General features: G+C 41.1%; 2 protein-coding genes across 5 annotated transcripts in view; one reads left to right on the forward strand and one right to left on the reverse strand.

Annotated features, from left to right (window-relative positions):
• ABCG8 (ATP binding cassette subfamily G member 8) overlaps nt 1–871 on the reverse strand; it is a 13,907-nt gene extending 13,036 nt beyond the window's left edge. For both annotated transcript variants that reach the window (XM_038131370.1, XM_038131371.1), the window contains exon 1: nt 816–871. In XM_038131370.1, coding sequence (XP_037987298.1) covers nt 816–866 — 51 coding nt within the window. In that variant the 5' untranslated portion in view covers nt 867–871. The remainder of the gene's footprint in view (nt 1–815) is intronic.
• ABCG5 (ATP binding cassette subfamily G member 5) lies at nt 872–18,295 on the forward strand. Of its 3 annotated transcripts, none has more exons than XM_038131372.1 (14): nt 872–1,284; nt 1,321–1,501; nt 2,096–2,217; nt 2,663–2,799; nt 3,007–3,105; nt 4,063–4,195; nt 5,564–5,703; nt 6,952–7,081; nt 9,641–9,854; nt 10,108–10,313; nt 11,138–11,276; nt 14,264–14,449; nt 16,117–16,229; nt 17,357–18,295. In XM_038131372.1, exons 2-14 carry the CDS (start codon nt 1,380–1,382, stop codon nt 17,539–17,541), a joined length of 1,926 nt encoding a protein of 641 aa, XP_037987300.1. In that variant the 5' UTR covers nt 872–1,284; nt 1,321–1,379; the 3' UTR covers nt 17,542–18,295. The 3 variants fall into 3 exon arrangements, with proteins under 3 accessions (XP_037987300.1, XP_037987301.1, XP_037987302.1); XM_038131373.1 differs by having other exon boundaries at nt 872–1,263; nt 1,300–1,501; XM_038131374.1 differs by lacking the exons at nt 872–1,284; nt 1,321–1,501 and adding an exon at nt 1,915–1,938.
• The last annotated feature ends 46 nt before the right edge of the window (nt 18,296–18,341 follow it).

The raw sequence follows: 18,341 nt of genomic DNA on the forward strand, positions 1-18,341 counted from the left end.
GGTTTAGCTCTGTGTGCGTGTTGCAGTTTTCCTTGCAGCCAGCCATATCTCTCCACAGCTCTGTGCTTTTCCTACGTGTCAGACTCAAACCCTAGCCAAAGCAAACCCACCTGTTCCCTGTGTACCAGACCCTACCCATGCCTGTGGTATCTTTGGCAGAGGGTGACCATGATCTTTGCGTGCACCTTCTGCCTTCACAGCAAACAAGGCTGATTATTTTTTTCAGTCTAGATATACAGCAGAAAGCAACATCACACCAAGCAGCCTGAGATGTCCCAAGAAAGGCTGCCAAAGCACTCTGAGCCCTTCCTTATGCTGAACCCAATTTTTAAAAACAGGTGCTCCCCAGCATATGTGGGGATCCAGACTGAAGGCTTTCCTGGGAAAGCCAGTCCAGGATACGCTCAGGGGCTTTTTCTCCCATCCATACATTTGGAGACCCTCTCTCAGCTCCACCGTGGTGGCACCTGAGCAGGGCTTGCATGGCACCAGCCCGATGCCCAGTGTGCTGCGGTGGGGGATGTGGCTGCTTTCCGCTCCCCGCTTCGGAGCGGGAGGAGCTCGGGGCTCGCTGGCTGTGCCAGCCCGCTGGCTGGATGGCTGCCTGCCTCTCCCTGCTCCCGGCCAGCGCTGCAGCCCCTGGCAGGATGGCTGCCTGCCTCTCCCTGCTCCCGGCCAGCGCTGCAGCCCCTGGCAGGATGGCTGCCTGCCTCTCCCAGCTCCCGGCCAGCGCTGCAGCTGAGGGATAGCCGAGCCCCTCGGGCCCCTCCCCACTCCACGCGGCTCCCACTCCCAGCCGAGCCCTCGCACATCACCTGCCTCCAGCTGGCATCGTCCAGAGAGACATGTTCAGTAGTTTCCTTCATGGTGGTGGTGGAAGGTCTGGTTTCCTACAGTGGTTTGACTGTCGTCTCAGGGAAAGCTGTGGAAATCCTTCTCCTCTTGGTTTGGAAAGCAGTCCTTTCCAGGCACCCTCACCGCAGCTCCATTTCTCCTGGCGCGCTGCGTCTCTGCAGCTGGCATGACCCTGTGGACAGGGAAATATTCCCCTCCTCTGGGACACTAATAGCTCAGGCTAAAGGTACATCAGATAGCGGCTTCAGCTAATCACTGATCAGTTCTTCTCCGGAAAGAGAAAGAACAGGAAGCCCCTCTGTTTTCTTTGAGGTGGCAGGTACCGGGGGCAAGCGCCAGAGCAGTGTCCTGCTCTGACCCGGGACAGCGGGAGCTGCCCCTGCGCGGTGCCGGGGCAGGCATGGTGGCGGCAGTGGCAGTGGCAGTGGCAGTGGCAGTGGCAGTGGCAGTGGCAGTGGCAGTGGCAGGCACCCGGCCAGCAGCGTGAGGGACGCAGGGAGGCTGCGGAGCCCCGGCACCCGAGGATGTCGGGCAGAGCGTCTCCCACCCTGGAGAAGAGCGGCAGCACCGGGCACACAGGCAAGGGGATGGCTGTGGGACAGGTCCCCAACAGCATCAGCGTCCAGGGTGTCTCCTACACTATCAGGTAGGGCTGGGAGGGCGGTGTGGAGGGTCCCTGCTCCGGCACCAGGGGTCGCGGGAGCGGGGCTGGCGCTGTGCCCAGCCCAGCAGGAGCGATGGCGCCAGGCCCCCTCATGGCGCCGGGCCCGCCGCCTCAGGGCTGCGCCCTGCGGAGCCCCGCCGCACCCCCTGCGCGCCGCCCCGAAGGACGTGCTGCGGAGGAGATTTCCAAACGCTGGGCCCTTTCCCGTTGCCTTTCTTGCTGCTGCCAGGGGGATAACGCGAGGCCCTAAGGAAAGGGACAGGTGGATTAATGGCTGGCAAACATCATCAGCAAATAAAGCCACAGTTCATGGTTGCCCTTTTGGTTGTAGTCCAAAAGCTTGTTAGCAATCGCTCTGAAAACGTGCTCAGACCTCGTTTTATCTTCCAGGTAGTGCCAAAGTTGAAGCCTTAGGAGGGGTAAGGGCAAGGGGGAAAATACTTTAATTTTTATTTTTCCATATTTTAAAGTCCTTGCAGCTCCCGTCCCACGTGCAAGAAGCTATGAGCCATTCACTTGCTATATGCAAAATTTTTACATATTCTCTAATTGTTTTATTGGTGTTTGTTTTCCAAGAGAGCGTGTTGGCCCATGGTGGAACTTTTCTTTATATTGTAAAAAATGGACCCGGCAAATACTTAAGGATGTTTCATTTCACATAGAAAGTGGCCAGATTATGGGGATTTTAGGAAATTCTGGTAAGTTGTTCCAGAACTTTAAACGAAATAAGATCACAGTTAATACTGGTGACTTCCACAGAGACATGAATGTGACTGAGGTCTGTGTTTTAAATAATGAAATTGTGGGTGATTTTAACTTCTGCTTTGTAAAAATGGTGCTTGGTTTTCAGAGTTCAGTCTTCTGTCATCTAACTAACAATTATAACTTCAGTAACAGACAAGGTTACTTCAAAACTCAAATGTTTCGCTGCAAAGTATTAATTTTTTTATTTAAATGCTAATTTGCATTCTAGTTTTCCCATTTGCTTTCCCTTAATTAGCTGCATTTCTAGGGCCTATTATTTTAAAGTAATTGAGAAAAATCCAACTGTGTACTTTTTGTATGTGTCCATCCAAGTCAGGCTACCACTGTTGGAATCATAAAATTCATCTCAGCACATGATTAATTGCTTTTGTTTGAAAGGATCTGGGAAGACAACACTTCTGGATGCAATATCAGGAAGACTGGGACATAAAGACAACTTCTTTGGTGAAGTGTATATAAATGGATGTCAGCTGAAGAGGGAGCAGTTCAGAGATTGCTTCTCTTATGTGCCACAGGTTGAGTTCTACATTTATTTTTTGTGTACTGTGCTCCTTTTGTGTAAAAAAAGTTGTAATGGAGTAGTGTAATGTGAATGTGATTTTACTAGGAAATTTGGGTCAAATCAGTTAATAACTGTATGAATGATGAGGCTTGCATGAAGAGGTACAAAACTTTAATTACTACAGGACTAACTCCTTCTTCCTCTTCACATTTTTTTTCAGAGTGACACTTTGTTAAGCTTTCTCACTGTACAGGAGTCTTTGACCTACACAGCTTTACTAACTCTTAAGAAATGCTCCAACAGCTCCATCAAAAAGAAGGTTTGTATTTTACAGTCTTTTACCAGAAAGTCATACAGGATGTTATGTAATGTTTTCACCAGCAGTACTTTCCATCCATGGCTGTGTTTTGTGTTTATGAGGTTTTGTAATCCTCATTCTGCAAGTGGGGAGAAATCCCCCTGCTGAGGAGTAGGACACAAGCTCTCTGGTGGTCCCACCTCTTCAAGGGGCTTGTGCTGGTGCCCCAGGACATCCCCATCATGCTGGGACAAAACTCCCACCCAAAGCTGAAGCAATTTCTACTGCAGGAGATGCTGGTCTTGGTATTGAGGTCAGTTCCCCTTCCCCAGAGGGGAACCTCAGTTCTCTGGGGTTTTTAGGCCCATGTGTGCTGGCAAGTCTCATGGACAGCACAGCTGATTTTGGCCCCACTCTCTCTCCTGTAAGATATCTCTCACTAACCACAACAGCTCAAAAAATCACTGGTCTACTAAGCCTCCTACAAGCTACTTGATGAAATTGGTGTGTTTCAGATTTCCTTAAAGGGCTCTTTTTGAATTCTGTTTGAAGTAAAATTGGATATTCCTGACCAGAGGGTCTTGCTTTCTGTCTTCCCCAGTCTTCCACTCAGTACTTTATACTTTCTCAGAACTGATGTGCCTTCCTGCTCCCCGATTTTGGAAGCCAGAGCAGCACATTATGCTCCATACCTTAACTTCTAGTCACCTCTGAACTCTTAATCTCCTAATGTCAAATGAGGCTGAAATTTACTCATTTCAGAATACAATGAAATAAAAAAAAAAAAAAAGTAAATAATGTATTAAAAATAATCAAATAGAAATTAGGCCAGATACTGTCCAACTAGAATGGATGCAAGCAGGATATCGGTAAAGCTGTAACTTAAAATTCTGTCCTTTTTTTTCTGTTTTTTGCCATTGCACACAGCTATCTGAGTTGGACTGTGTTTAGTGTTTTGAAATTGTAATTATTTTTTAGGTAGATGCAGTTATGACCGAGCTGAGTCTCATCAACATTGGTGACAAAATAATTGGAAGCCGGAATGTCATAGGAATTTCTGGGGGTGAGAGGCGTCGGGTATCAGTTGCAGCCCAGCTTTTACAAGATCCCAGTAAGTACCACTGGATGGATTTTCAAAATAAAACAAGGCTGTGTCACTTTGTGCTCCTACCACAGGCCTCTGTGAACCGCATTAAAATCCAAAAGCATTTGCTTTCTTTAATTCAGCAGAACCCAATCTGGTGATGACAGAAAAGAAAAAGCAATAACTGGTGTCTGCCATTGATCTGTTAGTTGATCTTGGAAAGCCGACAAATTAAAAATTTTAGGGACTGAACACAGGTTTAGACTCGGATTTATCAATTTTAAGTTTTTCTGGGTTCACTCTTCCCAAATGTTGGTTGTGGCCCATTAATTTATCATTTTTGAGCATGTTAGAGCCATACATGTGCAAGCACTGAGCCTTGTAGTGGAGTAGCTGCCCTTCATCTATGTATGTGTGAGTACTGTGTATGTTCCAGTGCCAAAAAAATTTTAATGAAAGGAAACCAAAGCTGAGTTAACTGTGGAAGGATTATCCATGGGAAAAAAAATTGTCAGTTTTGAGAGAGTTTCTTGAAGGTGCCTGAATCTCACAGAGTGAATGTACAGCACATATTTATTGGATGCTGGAGTCCTTGTAGCCATGTGGATGTGCTACAACTACATATGAGCCAGGAAGGAGCTTAAATAGCATAGTGAGGTACATCCCTGCTACTGGTGACTCCTGGGGTGTGGTTGCTACTCAGGACCTCACTAAACTCTACAGTAGACACTATTGTAATTCTGTGTAGACAAACCTAGAGTTAAACCTAGAGTTTTTTTAAGGAGAAAACTCTCCTCCCCTCTTACCCTTATCAAGGCTGGACTGCCCTCTTCTGTGCTATGTGTCATCTCTATAAAAATAATGGATTTGATGATAAGATTTTCCCTTTCATGTGCAATAAAATAATGAAGAAAAGGCAGTAGCATCTGCTTCAATCTATGGAATTGCATCTGCTGTATTTTAACAATATCTAGTTTATTCATAACAAATTCTATGTGTATATATAAATTTAATTCAGAATATATAACTCCTAGCTAATGTTGTCGCTTATATTTACAATTTTGTAAATGCTGAGATTTATCATTGTTCTTGAAAGCAGATGTATGCATCAAAACTGTTTTGGTAATTTTCAGATTTCACATGAATTTAAAAGAAGTATTATGCTCTAAAGTATTTTTTAATGTCTTTATTCCTAGTCATTGAAACAGAACCACTGAAATAAATAAAACTGAAAGATCCCGTCATGGCAATATCTGTGCATACCCTGCTTTATGTGTGGAACTTCACCTGTAGAGTCATTTCTATGTTATTTGCCAAATCAGCTTTAAGGGCAGAAGCTATGCCATTTGCTCCTCATTTACCTGAATTTTAAAGCTCTTCCTTGTCGTTTGACAGAGGTCATGCTCCTTGATGAACCAACCACAGGGCTGGACTGCCTGACTGCAAACCAGCTCGTCTTGCTTCTCTCAGAGCTTGCACACAGAGACAGGATTGTGATTCTTACAATCCATCAGCCTCGCTCAGAACTTTTCAAGGTAGATGATACCTACTCACTATTGGGTTTTCCACCTGACCTTTTAGTACTTAGGTTCTTTTCAGGATGGAAGTACAAGGTCCAGTATAGCTGCCTCTTTTCCTTTCCTTTGCTTAATTAGAGGCTTCTCTTGAACTTTGCAACTCTGGCCTTGTCCCAGTCACAGGTCACTTAGGGACACACATTGCCTTGTAAAAATAGTATGGAGTCTGTCTGTGTGCCTAACACTTGTGGTATGCAACTACCCAAACCAAAACCACTAGAAGAAGTCATGACAAGGCATGTGGGTACTCCTGGGTCTTGTGGGGCATTCCTGCCTTGCAGGGTTTGTGCTGGGGAGAGCATTTCTCTTTTCTCATTTCTGTTTCTCACTCTTATCTACCACCTGCCACATGAATGCAAAACTCCTCTTCCCTGGCTGACTGAATGGCGTGTAAATGGTTGTGGAGCCAGAGGGGAGCAAACGTGTTTTTCTGGACTGAAAGCAGCCCTAGTGTCTTGAGAACATGGATTGTTCATAGCTGGTGGGAACCTTGCCCTGGCAAACGTTCACTTGAAGTGCAGTGCTGTTAGGGTCCTTATGCACTTCAGGATAATCTTGCCAACAATTTGGGGGGTTTTACAGACAGGGGCTGTTAAGCACTGAAGGGGGTCAGTCAGTAAGTGAAGGTGCATTAGAAGTGAAGTCAGAAAGCCACATCTCTTTTTGTGGATTACCTCTATATGCTGTTGTCATTGACAGGTTTGAGAACCACTAGAGCTTAAAGATGTGCCATTTTGCATAACCACCAAGGAGAGGAGTGAAAGAAAGGACAAATGTCTTTTGGGAGAAATATAGTAAGGACATTTGAATGTGTCAAAACTGTTTTTCCCATCAAAGCATTCCTATTACCAAGACAGTAGCTGTACTCAAGAATGAGTGCACTCCTGATCTGATCGCTGTGGTGACTGGTGACAGGACCTGAGGGAATGGCCTGAAGTGTGACAGGGGAGGTTTAGGCTGGGTCTTAGAAATAGATTTTTCACACAGAGGGTGGTAAGAACAGGCTCCCCGAGGAAGTGGCCACAATACCAAGTCTGACAGAGTTCAAGAAGCTTTTGGACAATGCTCTCAGGCACATGGTGTGATTCTTGGGGTGTCTTATGCAGGGCCAGGAGTTGGACTTGGTGATCCTGATGGATTCCTTCCAAATCAGCATATTCTGTGATTCTTCGTACATGCTGCTAATATATTAATTTCCCCCAACAGTTATTTGATAAAATAGCCATCATGAGCTTTGGAGAAATGGTTTTCTGTGGGAGCCCTATGGAAATGATCTCATTTTTTAGTGACTGTGGCTATTCTTGTCCTGAACAATCAAATCCTTTTGACTTCTATGGTAAGTTTGTCTAAGATGTTTTGGTAAAACAATTTGGTATTTTTCCCCATGGTAAAGTTTTTCCAGAGATAGAAATGTATTTAAATTCTGCTCCAGCTTTTTAATTATTTTCAGCTCAGAGAGAGGACTGGCCCCATGTCATTCTTAATGACTCCGTAAAATAGCCATATTTGCAGTAAAGAGTAAACTACCACTAAAAAAAGAATCTCAACTTCATGAAACCTGTGGATTCCTGATGGCATTTCGCAATGGCTGTGCACTGGATGGTGGAAAATTAATTTGATTCCAAAATTGTGGAAAATACCATGCTCGTCCAGACTCTAATGCCAAGCAACTTAAAAGAGTTGTGTGGAGGGAAGAGTGTAGAATAAATATGGGATGACTTGAGGCATCAATTCCAGGAATTCTAAGTTTGAGGTTTCTGAAAGGTTTGGGGAGTTGCTAATACCAGGGTGAACAACTGGAACAGAATGGATGCTTCAGGAGATGATGATAGATGATGATGTTGGCATAAACTGGAGAGTATTGTTTTACCAATTCAGGATGGAAAAAAAAAGGGTCAGCAGGAGACTTTGGAAATGAGACTTGGTTTTGCTGCAGGACATCCATGTCCCTTATCCATACAGGCACAGGTTTGAAGAGAATGTGGATGTGTTTGTACATGTACAGATATGCAGCCATGTACATAACTCTGTTTAAATGTTAGGTTAATTTCTGGCAGTACCAGCTGAGCACTAACCGGAGGAACTGACCAATTCAAAAAGCTGCATTCAGAGCAGGCAGTTTTCCTATTGTCTGCATGGCATTCTAAACTCAGTGAGAAGAGAGGATGGTTGTTGACATGCAGCTGGAATGGGATAAAGCTGAAAATACTGGTATGACAGTGAGGATAATTTTGCCTTCATGAATTTGAATAGTCTTGAAAAGCATAGATGATTTGAGATTTAGACCCACTTTTAAAAAAGCTTGGTAAAGAGAGTACTGCATTCTTCAAATGTCAACCTTTGAATGTGACAAGAAAGGAAAAAAATACAGATTAGAGCAAAGAATCATCAGAATATTTAGTCTTTTGAAAATTGGTAGTTTATATTTTTTTTGTGTGACTTGATGTGAATGAAGGGACAGATTCTGATATCATTTACACCAGCAACAGAGGAAAATACATCCTGTGTATTGAGTGTGGATTATATTGCTGAACTGTCACATGTTTGTAAAAAGTACTAATGCATGGTAGGCATTAGCTAGTTGGTCTAGTTAGTAGTCAGTGTTACAATTCTTTTAAAGCACACCCAGTTGCCATTTGTCTCCTGTGTGACTTCCAGCAACTCACACTGGCCAAGTTTTAAAAAGTGTTTCTGCGTTTCGGGTGTTCACATTTGTAAAAGCAAAGGCTTCATTGTGGATGTGTTTACAATTAAAGACAATTCTGCTGAATACCAGCTTTTAGAACACCAGGGAACTATTCATAAGCCTAATTCCGATTTTGAGGAAACTTAAGAATCTTGGACAAGGCCTCCTTTTTGTTGAATTTGTATTTTGAAGTTGAACAGAACATTGCAAATCTGAAATCTAAGGATGAGAGAAACCTTAGGAATAAATAACTGATGAAGACCTCTTATCAGAGGTAGAAGAGTAATATAAAATAGGGTAAGAACATATATTGCTGAGAACAACAATCCAGTTTTCAAAACTTTGGCTAATTCATCACTGTTAGGGAAAAGGAAAATTTCTAAGGCGTTTTAGCCCTATTACGGAATCTGTATGACTTGTAAAAATGGAACACACAAATTTCCCATCTGCCAGTAAAAGAATTGCTGGTGCCAGGAGTATGTTTAGGTGGCCTTATTATAAAGAAACATTAACTCTGTGAAGTAGTTACCTTTCCTGAGTTTCACGGCAGTCAGTATTACTTCCTTCAGTTTGGGCTGAGCCTGCTGCGGGAATTTGGCCAGCTGAACATCCTCTTACTTCACAGTAAAAGAGAAGTGTGTCTGCAAAGGAGGTGGGTGAAACCCAGTGCAACAATGCATTAACAGCTCAAGGAGAGAAGAGCACACTGTCTCTACAGTGTGAATTCACACTAAGCAAAAAATAAAGCTCCATACTTATGGAGGAGTGGGCAGAGGGCAACGGGGAGCCATGGCGCCACGTCTGAGCATTAGCCTGAAAACCTGAGAAGTATATGACCAGATAAGTCATCTCTTCATCTTCACAAATGTTCGTCCTGTGGTGCTTTTGTCTGGCTCTCTACAGCTCTGTGCTGTGCAAGGAGAATGCTAAAGGTCTGACCGGCGCAGTGCTTAGGCCTTGCATTTCCAGATCAAGGACCTGAACTGCAGGGTCCTACAGAGGTCACAAAACACAGCTTTCTTGTGGCTGCACAGCTAATTAATTCCTGCTGCATCTAACAGAAGGGAGAAAGAAGCCTTGAATTCTTTCAATTGACCTTTTAATCTTTGCATGTTTTAGAATGGAGACAAGAAGAAGTTAGTTGCACGGGGGAAAGGGTATGAAGGGAAAGTTATGTGTATATAGAGTAAAAGCTTTGTCATTTTACAGTGGATCTGACATCTGTGGACACCCGAAGCAAGGAACATGAACTCGAAACCTACAGTAGGGTTCAGGAATTTGTATCAGCCTATAGAAACTCAGAGATCTTTAGCAAAGTACTGGCAGCCATTGAAAAAACAAAGTATACGAAGGAGCTGCCACCAATACCATTCAAAAACAAAGACTCACCCAGTGGCTTCGACCAAATACTGATTCTTTTAAGGTATGACTTCCCCTGCCCCCCTTTCTAAAGCAATTATTTTTCCTTCTCCACTAACCTTTCTGGTTTCCCCTCCATGTATAGATGCACTTCCTTGGTTGTTTGATCTCCCACTGTACTTGTCCCTTGTCTTTTTTAATATATTAGCTCTTTGTGGGCGCTGTGTATCTAAGATTTGTTCAAAGCTTAATACCTTACCAACATGTGTTCAGTTGTAGCTAACAAGCCTTTTGTTGTTGTTTTGTTTCACTATCAGGAGAACAACAAGAAATCTTTCCAGAGATAAGATAGGCATCATCATGCGTCTCCTCCAGAACCTGCTATTTGGCTTGTTTATAGCCTTTTTCCTTCTCAGACTTAGGAATGACCTGGCCCAGGGAGCTGTGCAGGACCGTGTGGGGCTTGTCTACCAGTGCGTGAGTGCCCCCCCCTACACAGGGATGCTCAATGCTGTGGCCCTGTGTGAGTTTCTGTCCTGTCTTACGTGCAACAGCAGGTGTTGCTGCCACTCTGTCTTAAATAAGAAAAAGTATTTTTTGAAGATAGTAATTTAAAGGATCTTCATTGGTCTAGGTAATGTCAGATTTGATACAGAAGCACAAAATTCAATGGAATTTAAGGGAATATGCCCTGATTCCCTGCCTTTCTTTTTTACAGCTGGCCTGTCTAGGAAGGCTTCATTCTAAACTGTGTGAAAGATTTCCCTGTGTGTAGCATTTTATAGGCAAGGCAAAGTCTAGGTCTAGCTGATATCTAAGTGAGCTCAAAACCAGACACGTGGAAAGGATGGAAATACAAAACAGCTTTGACAGCAATTAAGCGTAATTGGATTTATGAGTATTATGTGATAATTACATTTTTTAAAGGATTTTTCTCTTACAAGTGCCATACTGAAAGCAACAGTAATTTATATTTACAGCTCTAAAAACTGTTTTGCTCATGTAGAGACCATGCACTGCTGTCATCAGCTTGAAATAAGAGCACCTCAATAAATTGGCCAATGACAGAGGTTTTCTCATGTCCTTAATTTGTATATGCAAAACGAGAAGACTGTCCTGCATGCTGATAAGTTAGGCCTCTTTCATCAAGCGTACCAATGTTTGCAATCTGCAGGGAGCATGCTTTGCATATTATAGTGGGGAGAAAAGGGATCAGAGTGGTTTAGGCAGAATGTTTGTGATATATTCTCAAAGTTGTCCCTGTCCTTCAGATAATTTCTGCTAACAACAAGTCTTGCTCTTTCTGTTTAATGGTAATTTACTTCATTTCTTACGTATTTAATTCAGTCCCACCTCTACGTGCTATCAGTGACCAAGAAAGTAAAGACGGCTTGTATAAGAAATGGCAAATGCTTGTGGCTTATATAGTCCATTTCCTGCCCTTCAGTGTCATCAGTGTGGCCATTTTCAGCACCTTCATATACTGGTAAGCATTTGGACCATCTGTTGGGTTGTCATTTTGTTTTTGTTACCAGTGTCAGTTAACATGTCAGCAAAAGGCCTTCTGGCATGGCTTCCTGCTGTTGTCTCTCAAAATGATTACACAGAAAGCATAAGGAAAGATGGCACAAATTTAGCCCTTCTCTTTCAGGCAGAGCTGAAAACACTTCCCCAGTAAGTAAATTACCAGTTCTACCAGTTCTCTAGGTAACTTGGAAAGTTTTAGTGGACCTGGGAGAGTTATCATCCTTTTGTCATATTGAAAGCAGGTAGTGTCATTTTACATTGCATTTAGAAAGACAGGAAATTAAAAAAAAAACCAAAACCAAAAACACCCCAAAGTGAGGATGTCAGCTGTAGGTACATGACAGTAACAAAACTTTTATTTCCTGGGATATTGGGGTTTAGCTACAGCATATGGAAGTGATGAAATCTGCATCCCTTTCTTATACCTTCCAAAGAAAAGCACAAATTTCTGTCCTTCAATCTTTTTCTTTTCTAATGTTGAGCGATGTCTAGTGCACCAAAGTTAATTTTAGTTTTCCTGGGACAGTTGCAATCATTTGGCAGTCTGTAGTAAAATGTGTACCAGTTATGAGGAGGCTTGGTTTGTGTCGTGGATGCATGTTCTCTGATGAGCTGTTCAAAAGTGATAAGTGGATACACCCTCATAAAAGAGCTAAAGTGCAGAAGCCATTCTTCTGTAGCTGTGCATGTTAGTGCTCTTACTTTCCAGTAAGATGGATGGAAAATGGATAAAGTAGAACTACACAAAATTGCATGGACTTCTGAAAAATAATTTCTGCACAGGGAATTTTGTAGCAATTTCCCCCATCTGGAAAAACTCAGAAAAAAGGATAACGATTCCCTTCTTCCTCATGGTCTATAGTAGGCAATGAGGGGCAGTGCTCAGCATTTACTTAATTCTTTCCATTTGAAATCTCAATGAAAAGAGAAGATCCCTGAGAGGAAGATTTCTGCTCTTCCAGGCGTGAGGACTTGCATGCATGGGCAGATTGTTTTGTAGTTTGGTGTGGATATGAAAAGTAGCCACCTTTATCCCCTTAGCTACCTGGGCTTTTATTTCTGCAAGCTGTCAGTGCTACCTGCTTGGGGCAGGGCTCCCTGAGAAGCCTTTTTTTCACAGACAGACAGAAAGACAGACAGAAATTACTCTTCCTTCCACTAAGTGCTGTGCTGACCTTCTGTTTGTGTCTGGTGCCAAGAAAACAGCCATTTGGAAAGCAGCTTTCCAGGCTCAATGACACTCTCAACTCCATAACAAACAGGGAATCCACATGGGCAGAGACTTTGCCCTTGTGTTTTGGTTGGCTCAAACACAATCGACAATAAATAGTGAGGCTCCAGTTAATGGATAATATTTACAGGTATTATCTTTCCAATATTGCAGTCGTTTGGAAGCCATCAGGGATGTATCAAAGTGATTTCACAATGCTCTTAGACCTCTCAGGGCAAGCAGTTTCTGGATGAAATTTTGGCAGTTATTATGCAGGACTGAATCTTACCGAACGAACTAAGTTTTTGAGAGGCTTTGACAGCCTCTGGCATGTGTTCTTACAAGCCATTTCTTGTAGAGTTTGTGTTTGTGGAGTCAGCCAGTTGGGTCAGGCAGACCCAGACTCTGACCTGATCGGACACAAGGCAGGTTTGGCCAAGTTCAAAGAGAGCCTCTTTTGCAACCAAGTGAATGTCCTGTCTATGCAGATATCTTAGCTGAAGATACCTCTGGGAAATCTTCTAACAGTTCACACCATGTTGTTATTCTGTTGCTGTAATATTCTCTCTTTGGGCTGTTTTTTTTCTTTCTTTTTTTTAGGCTTTCTTCTGTTCTATTCATACCCCAGATTTACTAGCCTGTGTCTCCATATCTCTGTGTAAAGTATAGAGCAGCTCAGAGGTGATAGTTTTCTGGTAGGACTTTGGAAAGCTGTTTCTTCTGCACCAATCTGTACTTAAAAGTTATTAAATACCTGACTGTTTAATACTGGAAGGGTCAATGTTTATCTATCTATTTATAAAATATTCTGGTGTTACAAGAAACACTACAGGAAAGCCTATGAGAAAATTGATAACTTCTGTTTTAAGACCATATTTGAACATGGTGGATTTAAAAAAAAAAAACATAGGGTCTTGCACTGAGCAACAACAAAAAGAAAATGAAATGTCAAATTGCTGCTTGTGAGCTAAGCAAAGCGTGCAGTGTGCATCTCATGTGAGGCAATTTTAGTATGAGATATTTTGGAAAAAGAGTAAGGTGTCACAGTGTAATAAAGGGTTTTGTCATCTGTCACATACACTATAAGGCTGAATTAAGTTTGTCAAGCAATTGCTGGCTTTTCTTAACTTTTTAATCTTGAGTATAGATTGAGAGGACTCTTTCCCTTGGGTTAGCTAGGGGAAAACTGAGAACAGCATGTTGCATTAAAAGAATGCAGGAATATGGGGGAATTTGCATTGGTATGAATCACATGGGTGGTGAATTCAATTAGTTTTTCATTTAGTTGAGTATATCCATGCTTATGTTTGCTTGCACATTATCAGAAGTGCAAAATTCCATCTGTTAGTTACCTGCATAAAGATGTTCTTGATGTGACTTACACAAATGACTCCCACTGCAAAGATTTTACAAGAAGCAGCAGGTTAGTTTAAGGAATAGAAAAGCCATGGTTATTGTCTTGAAAAACACTGGGTTTCTACAAGAATTACATCTTTGCATAACCCTCTTCAATCTAGATGGAGAAAACCTCATGTATCTGCACTTACATAATGATAGTAAGTGGATGTCCTTTGTGTTAAGATTCCAAACAATATACTAAGGATTAAGGCATAAACTCTTCACCTAATAAGGTATAACTGCAAAAAAACCCAAATAGAAACAAAATTAAAAGCTACTTTCCAAGTGTACTACCCAAACATTGTTTTTTAACTGTTCTTTTGCTCATCTTTGTACAGGACTACAGGATTGTATCCTGATGCTTCCAGATTTGGAATTTTCTTTGCTGTTGTCCTAGCGTCTCACATGATTGGTGAACTACTAACACTTGTTATGCTTGGCATGGTTCAAGACCCAAATGTGGTCCAAAGTGGCATTGTGCTACTTAATTCTGCTGGTGTGATAGTGGGAACGGGATTAGTAAGGTAGGAAAAAAATCTTACTTTGTTACAGTGTTGCTGTTAACATTGATGTGGAAGAGTTTCTAGAACAGTTGGTTTTGCAGAAAGCCATTAATGCACAGGTAGCAATAGAAAAGCCAGAGCAGCTGTGCTCCTTCAGAGGCAGAACTACCTAATCTTGTTTGGCCTCATACTAAACACAAAACAGACACTTAGTATCTTTAGATGTCAACAAAGATATTGAAGATTTCCCCCAGTTTTTGCAAATACATTGAAGATAAAACTGAAAAATTAATATCCATCAGCTCATCTGAGTTATTTTTTGATGCTGACATAATGACATGAAACGCTGTCCTCATCAAAGGAGCCTACCAAAAATCCCTGTTCCTACATCTTTTAGTAACTGCTGGAAATTATGACATTAAACACTGGTTTAAAAAAGCAGTTGCTCTCAACTATCTTACTAGTATTATTATCCAGTTTAGCCAGTAAACTTTTCAGTCCCTTTTTCTACCCGTACAGCCTGAAATCTATAAAAATTATTGAGTAGTGCAGTAAATATGCAGGAAAATCATGATCCGCTTGCTCTATTACTGTGCAAATAGATGGGTTTGTGTTTTAATTGCGTGAAGTTTGAACGGTCTTCCCCTTTATTTGTGAGTACTGAAATTACTGGGTTTTTTGAGGGACATACCAGAATAAATATGTAATTGTTAAAAGCAGTTTTCCTAAGATATTGTGCAAGTAGGATATGATTACCTGAGAGCCTCCCAATGAAAATTAAGTAAGCCTAACAACACATGGTGTTGTCCTCAAGAAAACCATCTGAAACTTCACAAAGTTGATGATGCTTTGTCTCTTTAAAGTAAATCTCAGCTCATACTTACATTATAAAGCTAGGTTAATGTCTAATCATTTGGTCCCTGCCTAATTTCAGGAAGATGTGTGTTTATAGTGAAAGACATTTATTCCTGCTACCTTAGTCTAATGCCTTAATGATAACTTAAAAGCATTAGAATGGTTTCTAACCTTATTTTACAGTACAGACCTTGCTCATTAATATTATGAATCTTTTTGATTAATCTTCATAAGCAATGAAGAACACTAAAAATAGCATTGAGACTTAGGTTGCTGGGGTTTTTTCCTGTTTTTTGGGGGTTTTTTTTGGGTTTTGTTTGGTTGTTGTTGTAGTTGAATTATAAGCCTTGAAGTATGTTAGGTGCTGAAATTGTCCTGTCTTGTTGAATGTTTTTTCTCATTTTTTTTTTACTTCATTTTTGCTTTGTTATTATTGTGGCAATGAATTCCTATTCAGTATTACTTGGTTTTGAAGATGGAGGGAGGAGTGGTGGTTTCTTACTTTGAAATCAAGACATTTTTGCAAGTAAGGTTTATATTGGATCTTGTCATTTTCAGTTTATCACTGCCATGTGAACAGCAAACAACCATAGAATTCGTTGTGACTTTTCATAAACAAGTCAGGGCTGAATGTTGTGACACTGTACCAAAGTCAGGGACAGCTTTCATGGTTGTCTCATCATTTAGCCCTAAAATTGGACTTTATGTTTGAAAACCCTACAGGTAGAGACAAGAACTGTTTTTGTCACAGGTTACGAACAATGAGAGCTTGTTTCAATTTGGGGTCTCTTAGTATGTAGCAAAAGCCAGCTTAACTTCTTTGTTTCTTTAAGGACCATTGAAGAAATGCCAACACCTTTGAAACTACTTAGTTTTCTTACATTTCAAAAATACAGCAGTGAAGTCCTTGTAGTCAATGAATTTTATGGCTTAAACTTCACATGTGGTAAGTGCTCAAAAAAAGTCCATAATAATAATTTAAATGAGATGTTGATGCTTATTTTCCTTCTATGTACATGTATCCTGATAAAATAAAGGTAACTTTTGAGTTGCTAAAAAGAAGTTACTAATTAGTGAAGACTATAATGCCACGTCAGCAAGCTAGAACAGAATTTGGTTCTTTTGTTCCAACCATTTCTCATTCTTCCAGTTCTTCCATCTTTTTCACCCATTCTCTTATCCTCTCTTTGGAGGAATTTTGAAAGCTAAGTTTATTACAGGCTGATTTTTTATTTTTTTTTGGTGCAATGTTACACAAATAGAGCATCAAGAAAATTGCACAATCTGAGATCAAACATCAGTGGAGGGAGTATTGAGAGGTAACAAAAAGCTGACCAGGTATCTCTAATACTAGGGAGGCTTCAGTTCAAATATGTTTCCATGGTATTTACTGAGCAGCTTGGGTCTGTCAGGCTGTGCTTTGCTGGTTGTGAAGAAGACAACCTGCAAAACACGAGAATCAATCAGGGTGGGAGGGTTAGTAGCTAATACACATTAGTGGGGTTAAATTTACAGCTTTCAACCTACCCTAAGATATTTGGGGTGTTGTAGCCACGTGTCTGTGCTCCTCTCAAAGGCTACATATTTTTTATCTATTAATCTCTCCTGCACCTGTTTATTACAAGATCAACAACGGTTAGAAAACGAATCCATGACTCTATTAGCACAAGTAAACACCTCATTTTTAATGTGCCCTTCAGACAGTCACCATTTCTTGCACTTTGGAACCCTCAACACATATGAACACTGTAAGTCTATCACATGGGGCAACTTGCTTCTTGATGCCACTCCAGATAATGTGTCTGAAAAGCCATAAATCTTTGTTTGGCATGAACAAAAGAGAGAGCTCCTAGTGACCATTTGTTCTTCCCTTCAAAAAGCATGTCATGGATTGACTGCAGAAACATAGGGCTTCTCTGGTTTTATTCCACAGTGGTGAGAAATACTGCTGTGGGTATGGTTCTTCATGGATGTGATGTCAGGCAGAGGTGTATTTAAGGCATGAGTTAGAGACTGGAGTCTGAGTTTTAATTTTGCTGATTTACCTACTGAAGAAATTGTTTCTTTTGACAGGTGGAGCCAACAGTTCCACTGCAAATAATGCTGCGTGTGTTCTCTCTCAAGGCATCCGGTTCATTGAAGAAAACTATCCCGGGGCATTGTCCCGCTTCACAGTTGATTTCCTCATACTCTATGCTTTCATACCAGTACTTGCCATTATTGCAATTCTAAGCTTCAAATTAAGAGAGAATTACTGACTGACAATGAAAAAGCAGCAATTCCAACAGTCTCTAATACTGTACTTTTATCTATTTATGGTCGAAGGCTTATATTGTTGGATTTTAGATAGAATTTACATGATTCCACATATAAAAACACATTCGTCTTCTCATGTTTGTTTTCACCTTGAAAACCAATGTTCTCTTAAGAGTGTGACTGACTTCTGATATTGGAGTCATTCACACCCCTCTCTCCTGGTTGATTTCCAGATCAGCCATAATCAACAGTATTTCATGTTTTAAAGAGCTTACTGATTTAATTTAGTCAGCTATTGCTGACAATTTTAACAATGTAGCAATGGTGCTCCAATTTTTTCCCCAGTATTTTGTTTTTTAACCACTACTAGTAAGCAGAGGGGACTAACTGCTAGTAAATCTCATTTCTAGGATTGTATTTTCAGTCTTATGCCTTGTTTTGATACCGTTTGAGGAATCTCAAGAGAGGAAAAACCCCAAAACGTGTAAAGACAGAATCAAGAACTCACTCCACTTTAATCTTATACACACTATACAACTGATGAGTACAGGGTCTTGAAGCAGTATCAAAGTTACCCAAGTTGGTTTTGCCTTGTAAATGATAGTAAATCAGTGAAGACAAGTTATTTATATAAATTCTTTTTTTTCACTGTCAAGTTATAATCTTGTTTTGGAAGCAGTTTATGAATTACAAGGGAAAAATATGTTTGTTTAATAATGTTTTGGTTTTATTCAATAAAATGTCAATTTAACTAGGGAAAAAGTATGAAAGTTGTTTCTCAGAAGCAATGCCATTTTCATCT

The sequence above is a fragment of the Motacilla alba genome, chromosome 3 (assembly GCF_015832195.1).
Source record: "Motacilla alba alba isolate MOTALB_02 chromosome 3, Motacilla_alba_V1.0_pri, whole genome shotgun sequence".
Lineage (NCBI taxonomy): Eukaryota > Metazoa > Chordata > Aves > Passeriformes > Motacillidae > Motacilla > Motacilla alba.